The 11,393-nt window shown below is 39.0% G+C and overlaps 2 protein-coding genes across 2 annotated transcripts in view; both read right to left on the reverse strand.

The window, feature by feature from the left end:
• mlxip (MLX interacting protein) overlaps positions 1-4,063 on the reverse strand; it is a 25,329-nt gene extending 21,266 nt beyond the window's left edge. The window contains exon 1 of the mRNA XM_016568174.1: positions 3,623-4,063. Within this exon, the coding sequence (XP_016423660.1) occupies positions 3,623-3,909 (287 nt within the window). The 5' untranslated portion in view covers positions 3,910-4,063. The remainder of the gene's footprint in view (positions 1-3,622) is intronic.
• Positions 4,064-6,801: 2,738 nt separating this feature from the next.
• On the reverse strand, positions 6,802-11,393 carry LOC107752258 (uracil-DNA glycosylase-like). The gene is made up of 7 exons (XM_016568188.1): positions 11,200-11,393; positions 10,533-10,715; positions 10,354-10,449; positions 9,065-9,162; positions 8,791-8,879; positions 7,392-7,570; positions 6,802-7,295 (listed from the first exon to the last, which is right to left on the reverse strand). The coding sequence occupies exons 1-7, from the start codon at positions 11,290-11,292 to the stop codon at positions 7,155-7,157; spliced, it is 879 nt and encodes a 292-aa protein (XP_016423674.1). The 5' UTR covers positions 11,293-11,393; the 3' UTR covers positions 6,802-7,154.

Below are 11,393 nucleotides of genomic sequence, written 5' to 3' on the forward strand. Positions count from 1 at the left end.
TATATTTCCTTTTGTTTGGAAACAACACCAAGTCTCTCCTGTACAGAGATTATAAACAAATTATTTTTCATTTTGGTTAGTTTTTAACAAAAACGTACTTTTGAGAATTAAATAAAACAATGAAGTTCTTTTATAACGAGACTACATTGAAAGCTTTGAAAATAACTAAAGCAATCCTTAACATTTTATTTGAATGTTTAACATTTGTAGATGGTCTAAAGCAAAAGAGTTTAGAATAATCTTTTAGAGATTCTTGTATTTAAGTTTTCATAATCCGGTTGAAAAAAAAAATACATATTACACATTAATGAATAAATCTGTATATATATATATAAATTATTTAATTTACAAGCGTCTTGTTTGTGATTTTTATTTATGTAAGCTATACCTTCTGACCTTTAAATCAAACCATACTCATGATTTTTTGACATCAACTACTGCTTTATTTAACCAGAAACACAATCTTAATGTTATTTGTGTATTTTACTTTCATTTTATTACAAGTAGGCCCTAAGTAAATAAAAAGCCTTACCGGACGGGCATATCAGCATCATTTTTCATATCGGGCCAATGCCGATATTTGCATTTTTAGCCATTATCGGCCGATTTCAATAACGCTCCGATAATATCGTGCATCCCTAACTATAAGAAAGAAAACAGTTGACAGATATGATTTTTGCCAAACGCTCTATGTTGCTATACAACCAAACAAGAAAATAATGAGATCGTAGTCCATGCAACTAGCTTCACAACTTGCTTCAGACAAAACTACACAAGAGCAAGATCTGATTAAAGTAGTGAGTGAGTAGAGTCATGCACTTCCCACAAGGCGGAACAGAACTGTGCAATTTGTGTCTGAATTGCGAAATTCTAACATGAAGATAGAAATCTAAACAAAGAGATGGCCACAGAATTTTGGTGTATTATAGTTCCTCAGTTTAAGTGTGATGACTGTGAATGCATAATTTAAGGAAAACAGGAGTCTGTCGTTGGATTAACACAAACATGCTTGGAAATAAAACAACAACCACTTCCACAAATGTTAACACAAATAATAAAAAATCTAAAAATAGGCACGTTTATATATTTGCTACCTCACTGAAAACTGAATATATAAAAGTACATTTGTAATTTTGTCACACCACAAGACTATTTAAGTGAACTTCACACAGTTGCGGTCAGAATGGACCTGAAAAAAAAAAAATGTTAATCATTTTAATAAAAGATTATTTGGTCTTGTGGACTATGTAAACATTTGTTATGCGAGAACTAAAACATACTATTTTTGAATTACTCTTATTTCATTAAAACTACTACTACTATCTTGTGTGTGTGTGTGTGTCATGTTTCACCCCAAAAATGAAAACTGTGAGGAGATTTAGAAGAATTTCTATGTAAACAACAGCTTTCAAACCAAGAGATATTTTAAAAAGTGGTCCATGTGACTTTTGGGTGAAAGCACTAGGGAAGCCACAATTCTCGGTATAATATTGAACCGTTCGGCACGACATTCAGTTCAATACGTGCTTTTTTTTTGGTTTTGTGGTTAAATAATTTCCATGTGTTTTCTTTGTCACTGAACTGGCTCTGTTTGTGTGTCTGTGAAACCTGCTGCCCGACAAAACAGAATGTTTTTACTCCACAACATCAGTCGAGTGTTTGAAATAACTTCCTTTTGTGATCTAATGTGGCTTCTCATCACAGAATGAGGAAGAAAATATACTGTAATAAAGGCAATGTCCATTAGCAATGAATTATAAATACACTTAATCATTATTAAAAATACCCGAGATGGCTTGAAGAGCACAGATACACTATACGTTGTTGCAGTCGAGTGTTTATGGTCTTCATGTTTCATCATTCAGAACGTTTCTATCTTCTTTTCCTTCAGTCACATGATAGCTGACTGTCTTTGTCTATAGTAGGGATTTCCTGGAACGTGGTCAGTTCTGTTACTGTAGTAAGTAGTAACTGTAATTAACTTGCAGATGAATTAAGAGTAATCCCTTACTTTACTTTTCAGTGCAAAAGTAGCCTAACTAAATTACAGTAATTAATTACCTAGTTATGCATCACACCCGTCACTGTGAATTATAAGTATTCAAGTCATTGCATGTATTTATAGTGCATTAAGATTGGAAAGCATCATGTTGTGTACTTCCAAGAGCACGACTAATGTTTTAAGTGTCTGTGTTTGTTTGTTTGTTTGTGTTGCAGGTTGCAAAGATTGGAAGAGGAAATGTGTAAACACTTCCTGACTAACCAGGCGTCTTGTGGATTAGAGGTTCGCGTTTTAAAAGGACTAACTAGTGTATGCACAGGTTAATACAGCTGTGATTGTTGTGACTAACAATAACAAACCAGCAACTGTCGGCTGTTAAGCTCATCACGCATTACCGAAAACACAAGTTTTCATCGCATGACCGGGGAACTGAAACCCATCCGCGCTGGTTAATGACGCAATGATGTTGTTTACTAAACTCAAACAGCTCGTAAATCGCTCGTGTGTTTACTAACCGACCCACCTGTAGGCGAGCGTCATGCACTCGAAGAGCTTCGTCAGCGAGACGTCGATGGAGAAATGCGACGTGCTGGTCTTCCCGAAGCGGTACGTCTGGCAGGTCTGTTTATTGACGGTGTCGAAGTCGTAGCCCTTCTTCGACGGGTGCTCGGTGTGCGGGGAGGACATCATGAAGTGCCCGCTGTGGATGATCTGCTGGTCGGCTCTCCTGAAGGAAGCAGTCGGCTCCTCTGCGTCAGAATAACTTCCTTTTGTGATCTAATGTGGCTTCTCATCACAGAATGAGGAAGAAAATATACTGTAATAAAGGCAATGTCCATTAGCAATGAATTATAAATACACTTAATCATTATTAAAAATACCCGAGATGGCTTGAAGAGCACAGATACACTATACGTTGTTGCAGTCGAGTGTTTATGGTCTTCATGTTTCATCATTCAGAACGTTTCTATCTTCTTTTCCTTCAGTCACATGATAGCTGACTGTCTTTGTCTATAGTAGGGATTTCCTGGAACGTGGTCAGTTCTGTTACTGTAGTAAGTAGTAACTGTAATTAACTTGCAGATGAATTAAGAGTAATCCCTTACTTTACTTTTCAGTGCAAAAGTAGCCTAACTAAATTACAGTAATTAATTACCTAGTTATGCATCACACCCGTCACTGTGAATTATAAGTATTCAAGTCATTGCATGTATTTATAGTGCATTAAGATTGGAAAGCATCATGTTGTGTACTTCCAAGAGCACGACTAATGTTTTAAGTGTCTGTGTTTGTTTGTTTGTTTGTGTTGCAGGTTGCAAAGATTGGAAGAGGAAATGTGTAAACACTTCCTGACTAACCAGGCGTCTTGTGGATTAGAGGTTCGCGTTTTAAAAGGACTAACTAGTGTATGCACAGGTTAATACAGCTGTGATTGTTGTGACTAACAATAACAAACCAGCAACTGTCGGCTGTTAAGCTCATCACGCATTACCGAAAACACAAGTTTTCATCGCATGACCGGGGAACTGAAACCCATCCGCGCTGGTTAATGACGCAATGATGTTGTTTACTAAACTCAAACAGCTCGTAAATCGCTCGTGTGTTTACTAACCGACCCACCTGTAGGCGAGCGTCATGCACTCGAAGAGCTTCGTCAGCGAGACGTCGATGGAGAAATGCGACGTGCTGGTCTTCCCGAAGCGGTACGTCTGGCAGGTCTGTTTATTGACGGTGTCGAAGTCGTAGCCCTTCTTCGACGGGTGCTCGGTGTGCGGGGAGGACATCATGAAGTGCCCGCTGTGGATGATCTGCTGGTCGGCTCTCCTGAAGGAAGCAGTCGGCTCCTCTGCGTCAGAGTCGTCGTCTTGCTCCTGCTTGACCAACGGCCTCGGCTCTCGAGTCGCCATGATTAAATGTTTTCGCGGCTGCTTCACTTTATGACTCGTCCTGCGCCCATTACTGCTGGATCCGGTGATCTCGTGTAAGAAGTAGCTTCATTAAACGCCCCGACTCTCCCGCAAGCCCCCCGCGTTATGGCGAGCTCAGGACGGGCGTTGTTGCGTCGCGAGCACAGCAATAGCACTGAGCAGTGTTGCCAGGTATTCTCAACAAAACCCGCCCAATTGCTGATCAAAACTAGATCGCGTTCGGAGGGTAAAATAGGCCTTTTTTGTTCGTTTGCTTTTTTTTTTGGCGGGGTTCCGCTGATAATATGCGCATTCCAGAGGCTAAATATCACGTTATTGCTGTCGCCTCAACCCGCGGCGACCGTGTTAAAGTAGCCCGATTCCGCGGGAAAACCGCGGACCTGGCAACACTGACTACGTTTACATGGACATCAGTAATCTAATTATTTACCTTATTCTAAATAAGACAATATCACGATTAAGGTGTTCACATGAGTTGCTTTTAGAATATTCCTCTCATGTTCCCGTTTTACGTGTTATAGTACATTGTTCGATTAATGGTACATGTCATTACGTCACCACGCGACGCCATCCGACGTCCCCTCCGGAGTTTCACATATAAACATATAGTTCGTCTTCGTTATCATGCTATATACAGTCTTGGGTGTTTCATTTTTAATTTACTCAAAGCTTCAAGTGCAGTTAATTATTTGTCATGCTATACGTGCAAACAGACGACGGCGTTGTTGAAGCCATTTTCTTCATATTCTTTTGTTTGCCGTCAAACGGTTGAGCACTGCCGTGTGTGTGTGTATCCTGTCGCAAAATGCGGTGAAAAGTCCTGGTGTGTACACGTGTTTACTGCACATAATGCGACTAAAATAGGAATACTCCACGTCTTAATTCGATTAGTGTTTACTTCGATTATGACTTTAGCCGGATTAAGGTAATCAAAAATCTCTGTTTACATGGTAGATTCTTAATCAGAGTATTGTCTTATTTCTAAATATTCATATAGGGGTTTATTTATTCATTTTTGGTGATTTTTTTTTATTTGCCTTATATTCTGGATTTGTTTTTTTAGAAACTATGCCCAAATAAGTAATTTGTTTACATTATTTCACAAAAAAAAAAAAACAGCAATGACACAATTTCAGTCCTTTTTTTTTTTTTTGTCAAATAAGTTTTATTGAAAGACAAAGATTTTGAAGATGGATTTGCAATCTTACATTTTTTGTCTCTTTTACCTGTACAAAGAATACAATCAAAATTGGAAAAGAGAGAGAAACACATTACAAATCTCTTACCAGACCTGTTTACATTAAATTGTAAAGTATGATGAAGAAATATTAAAACATTACATTTACAATAGGGTTTCCATCAAGATAACAGAGAAAAGGGTGCCAGGTTTGGTCAAACTGTTCAAATTTGCCCTTCAAACTATCTATAATTCGTTCCAAATGTAAAGTAGAAATCATCTCTCCAAGCCATAATTTGACTATTTGACCAATTTCAGTCCTTTTCTATTAAAAGCCTACACTTTGACCCGGGTCACCGAGTGTCTCTGATGCCATCTGGTGGAAAAACATGACATAAAATAGCATTATATGATTGCTGCCACTAGAGAGCCCTATAGGATCCTATTGAGATGCTTAACTGAGCAAAACAAAATTAGGCCAACTTGAAGCTTCAGTTTGCTTGTTTATGCATTCAAATATAAATTTAGATATAAAAAAAATCAATATTTTGTATTTTTTTTTCTTAAAATTCAAACTGAATTATAACATGTATATTCATACAATTTCATATGCAATAAATATATTTAAAAATATAAATATGATATAAACTCATTAGCCTCAACCACATCACTCAAATTTAACTGTGTTAAGTAAAATAAAATAAAAAAGGCAAAATGACAGTAATTGCCCAGCTTTAACATCATTCATGTTATGTGTTTCTATGTTGAGTGTGTGTACCATGTGTGTGTGTTTTCTGCATTGTGGATATTCTGTAGTCTTAGCCCTTCATTGGGGTACTGGATTGTGTCAGATTTTGTATATATATATATATATATATATATATATATAAAAAATCAAATATAATAAAAAACAGCTTTTTTAAAATAAATTTTCAGGTTTTTTTTTTTTCACAAATTGACCTGTGAGGGAAAAGTTTTTTTTAATTACGTATTTTTTAAATCAAGTGTGACAGAATTCACAACGTCTGACGAACACACAATTTTTAAAAATTCCTAAAAAAAACAAAAAACTAATTTCCGGGTCAAAATTACCCGAGGGAAGGATGGAGGTTTAAAATACCTAAAATTAGACCGTATAAGCAAAGTGCACATAAAATTCTGTAGGAAAATAGTTTCTTGTGTTAACAGACACGAACACAAAAACATTCACTGTTAGTGTTGTACATTTAAAACTACATCGATAACATCTGAAAGGAAAACACTGGACAGATAAATGAACAGTCGACCTACTCTAGAAACACATACGTATTCAGAACAAGCATACGGATATTTTTTTGCAGGAAATGAACATTAAAAAACAAAGCTTATTTCTGAAACAGGACAAACAGCATTCCATCTACAGCCACGAATGGAAACGGTCACAGAGCTTTCCAGTCGATGGGCTTCTTTCCTGATTTCCTCAGCAGTTCATTGGTCTTTGAGAAATGCTTACATCCGAAGAAGCCGCGGTGAGCAGACAAAAATCAAATATAATAAAAAACAGCTTTTTTAAAATAAATTTTCAGGTTTTTTTTTTTTCACAAATTGACCTGTGAGGGAAAAGTTTTTTTTAATTACGTATTTTTTAAATCAAGTGTGACAGAATTCACAACGTCTGACGAACACACAATTTTTAAAAATTCCTAAAAAAAACAAAAAACTAATTTCCGGGTCAAAATTACCCGAGGGAAGGATGGAGGTTTAAAATACCTAAAATTAGACCGTATAAGCAAAGTGCACATAAAATTCTGTAGGAAAATAGTTTCTTGTGTTAACAGACACGAACACAAAAACATTCACTGTTAGTGTTGTACATTTAAAACTACATCGATAACATCTGAAAGGAAAACACTGGACAGATAAATGAACAGTCGACCTACTCTAGAAACACATACGTATTCAGAACAAGCATACGGATATTTTTTTGCAGGAAATGAACATTAAAAAACAAAGCTTATTTCTGAAACAGGACAAACAGCATTCCATCTACAGCCACGAATGGAAACGGTCACAGAGCTTTCCAGTCGATGGGCTTCTTTCCTGATTTCCTCAGCAGTTCATTGGTCTTTGAGAAATGCTTACATCCGAAGAAGCCGCGGTGAGCAGACAGTGGCGAGGGGTGCACCGTCTGCAGAACGTGGTGTCGCTTCTACAATCAGAAAACAATGTGTGACTGCCTGTTTGAAATATTTACTGGATCTACTGACCTCTGTTCATGTTCATCTATAAACTGAAAGATTCACACCTTGTCGATGGCAGCCCCCTTCTTTTGAGCATAAGAGCCCCAGAGAATGAAGACAAGAGCCTGCGTGTTAGTGCTGAGCCAGTGTACCACAGCATCAGTGAACGTCTCCCAGCCCTTGTCCTTGTGAGAGTTGGCCTGGTGAGCGTGCACCGTCAGCACAGCGTTCAGCAACAGAACTCCTGCCAAAGACATTCATAAAGAGACGTGCCACTGAGCACACTTACATGCACCAGGAAATCAGCGATCATACACCTATGAGGAGAAAAGTACAATATCCCTGGGTACCCTAGCAACCGCATAGCAACCACCCCAGGTAGCCTAGCAACCGCATAGCAACACCCTAGCAACCGACCCAGGTACCTTAGCAACCATATAGCTACACCCTAGCAACGGCCTTAGCAACCACCCCAAGTACCCTAGCAACCGCATAGCAACACCCTAGCAACCACCCCAGTTAGCCAAGTACCAACATAGCAACCACTCCAAATACCCTAGCAACCACTCTGAGGTCCTTAGCATCTATCTATCAATCAATCAATCTATCTATGACACTTACATGCACGAGGAAATCAGCTATCATACACCTATGAGGAGAAAAGTACAATAGCCCTGGGTACCCTAGCAACCACATAGCAACCACCCCAGGTAGCCTAGCAACACCCTAGCAACCGACCCGGGTACCTTAGCAACCGTATAGCTACACCCTAGCAACCGCCTTAGCAACCACCCCAAGTACCACAGGAACCGCATAGCAACACCCTAGCAACCACCCCAGTTAGCCAAGTACCAACATAGCAACTGCTCCAAATACCCTAGCAACCACCTAGAATACCCTAGCAACCACTCTGAGGTCCTTAGCATCTATCTATCTTATCTATGACACTTACATGCAAGGAAATCAGCTTTCATACACCTATGAGGAGAAAAGTACAATAGCCCTGGGTACCCTAGCAACCGCATAGCAACACCCTAGCAACCGACCCGGGTACCTTAGCAACCGTATAGCTACACCCTAGCAACCACCCCAGTTAGCCAAGTACCGACATAGCAACCACTCCAAATACCCTAGCAACCACCTAGAATAACCTAGCAACCCCTCTGAGGTCCTTAGCATCTATCTATCTATCTATCTATGACACTTACATGCACAAGGAAATCAGCTATCATACACCTATGAGGAGAAAAGTACAATAGCCATGACTTTGGAATTAGCTCAAATTAATATTCAAATGGGAGAGAAAATTTTTTTTTATGAAATGTTTTTTTTGCTGATAAAAACTGCTATTTCTAAACCAAAATCTGCATCGCAGTTGTAAAATGGATCTGTCTTTTGACACATGTTGTGTCATCAGTTGTGTAATTAATTAACTATTAATGTGTACTCCACGAAGACGCACACCTTGCTTGGCCCATCCTCTCAGATCTCCATGACCGGGATGCTCAAAGCCTTCGATGTCTGAAGCCAGTTCTTTGAAGATGTTCACCAAGCTGTCAACAGCAAAAGTGTCATAAAATCATTGCATCAAAAACAATCATCTAGTCCCTTTAATAATTTGCAACATCCTTGTGCTTTACATGCTCAGTGACATTCAAAAGAACAGAGATTTCGATTAGTGGGACAAACGCCTGGAACATAAGCTGCTAGAATATAATTGATGACTGCAAGGCGATACCTCGGTGGAGGAGGCACAGGTCTCTGCACGCTGAAACAAAGCCCGTGAGCCTGGTTAGGTCCATGATAAGGATCCTGGCCAAGTATCACAACCTTCACCTGCCATCACAAGAAAAAATGATTACTACACTCTTAGAAAACCATGCTGTATTTTAAGAGCAAATAAACACCTTGGCATGTTTTGAGTATAGTTTTGTACAAACAGTTAATGAAATAAATGACTCTAGGCCACGCTCCAGAGTGTCCCGAACAACCAAACAGTGCATAAGTAACATTTACTGACTGGTTTCAGATGCAGCTGCTGATATGCAAGCATGTGCACCTGCAGAGCCAGAGTCATACATGACCAGCGATTTGTCTAATTCTTGTTCTAGAAAGCACTTGAGTGGACAATTAACATTCATAAATAACAAAATGATGAGAAACAATTATTTCAGAAAATTTCAGTGTGCCTACAGTGACACTATCTGAATTGAGCCACCATTGTCTTCTGTAGAGACACTTTATAGCTGAATTTAATTCGTTTCATAATTGATGAACTTAACTGTCATTTTAGAATGCATGTATCAATTTTTTGAATTAGACAATCATACAGATATATAATATAAAGCACACGTCCAAGAGGTCTGTTAAAGGGATATTTCACCCAAAAATAAGAATCCTGACCTACTTCACTTAATTACCCTTACATTGCTCCAGACTTCTTTTATGTCTCACAGGAGAAAGTCAGTCAGGCAGGTTTGGAACAACGTGAGGGCGAGTACATAATGTAAACTTTCATTTCTGGGTGAACTTGGACAGCATCTGTTGTCTGTTGTTATCCTCCACCGGCTGGTCACTCACGCTTTACAGCAGGCGGTGGTCACACTAACGCCAATTCCCTTCACCGCTCGTGTTTTGGCTTCAGCAAATCAGATTTGGCAAATGCAAACAACGTTATTACTTTTCATGAGTCCAACATGCAGCCGGTCAAGAAAACATGCAATCTACCTGAGCCGTGATCAATAAGAGAAGTCGTCTTTCACTATAGTAATGTTGTTGAATAGAGAAAAACATTTTACATTTAAGTAACTTCTAGCGTATTCTTAACCTTGGACCTTATTCTTGAAACACAAAATGACCAGTAAAATAAAAAGTGTAGCCCATATAAAATCTATAAGTTGTTTTTAATTTAAAAATACGAGTTTTCATCTAATTTTCATATGTTCCTTACATATATTGTCCTGTATCTTCCTTTTCTGAAGTTGGCAACCCCACCTGCCTTGCATAAGAGCATGACATCCCACTCACATCTTTTATGTCACATGCTTGTGTCCAGGTAAAAACCTCATCTGCAGGAGGGTAGATGGTGTGCTTTTGCCTCTCCTCAGCAACAAATGACATTAACTGCGAAAGAGAAACTCTGCTGTGTTACTCTACATTTTAGAAAGTTTCAAATGTCAGTTGTTTTTCATGTGCTGGTCACTTACTGCTCTAAAGTAGGGCTTCCCGAGTTCCGCGCTGAGCGCCGCCTTCCAGCTCTCTCCAAAGCCGCTCGGAAGAGCCTGGTTTCCGGCGAGCCGCTCCAGCGCCGCCGCCTTGTTTCTGGAGATCCGCTGCAGCTGCTCGGGACTCCGCGTTACATCGCCGCTCTCCAACTTCTGTTTCTTGCCCTGAGACAATATTTTAGTACATTTGGTTGAACTCTGTGTTCGCTTGGCAAAAAGACCGGACTTTTCAACATTTAAAAACAAAAACAAAGGCAAGCTATGCTGGGAAACATGCTTATTTATGATATCATAGGAGGTTTTCTCAAAAACGCATGCTTTTTGTAGCATATACGCAAATGATACACCATATATGTTTGCAATCGCGACTATAATTCATGCAATTCTGAGTTAACTTACAACTGAACAGAACAGAAATGAAACGTAAGTTGTTTGAAATAATCGCCACGCGCTTTTGTTTAGGCAAGTGATGTAAAACTAGGAAGCGTGTAAACTTTAGCGGGTTTAACGAAAAAATAGCGAGGTCTCAACCAGAGCCAATTCTATGCGCTACATGAATGACAACATGCTCAACAGATAAATAAAACACGACCACTTTCACTCCTAGTTCACGCTAAATGTGTCGGTATATGCAGCGTGTTTTACTCACAGATGCATCCCCTGGGCATCTAACTATCTCGTCCAGATCTCTTTTTTTGGACATGGGCGAAAAAAATGACGTGATACTTTTCTGTCCAATCATTTCCACAAACAAAATGACTCTTTAAAAGAAATAAACTTGAAAAGCACAATACGCGAGGTACGGAGTGACGCGTGCTAGTGTTTGAAGAGCCGCAACTGTCT

Source organism: Sinocyclocheilus rhinocerous, unplaced genomic scaffold (genome assembly GCF_001515625.1).
Source record: "Sinocyclocheilus rhinocerous isolate Xijiao unplaced genomic scaffold, SAMN03320098_v1.1 scaffold1915, whole genome shotgun sequence".
In the NCBI taxonomy this organism is placed as follows: Eukaryota; Metazoa; Chordata; class Actinopteri; order Cypriniformes; family Cyprinidae; genus Sinocyclocheilus; species Sinocyclocheilus rhinocerous.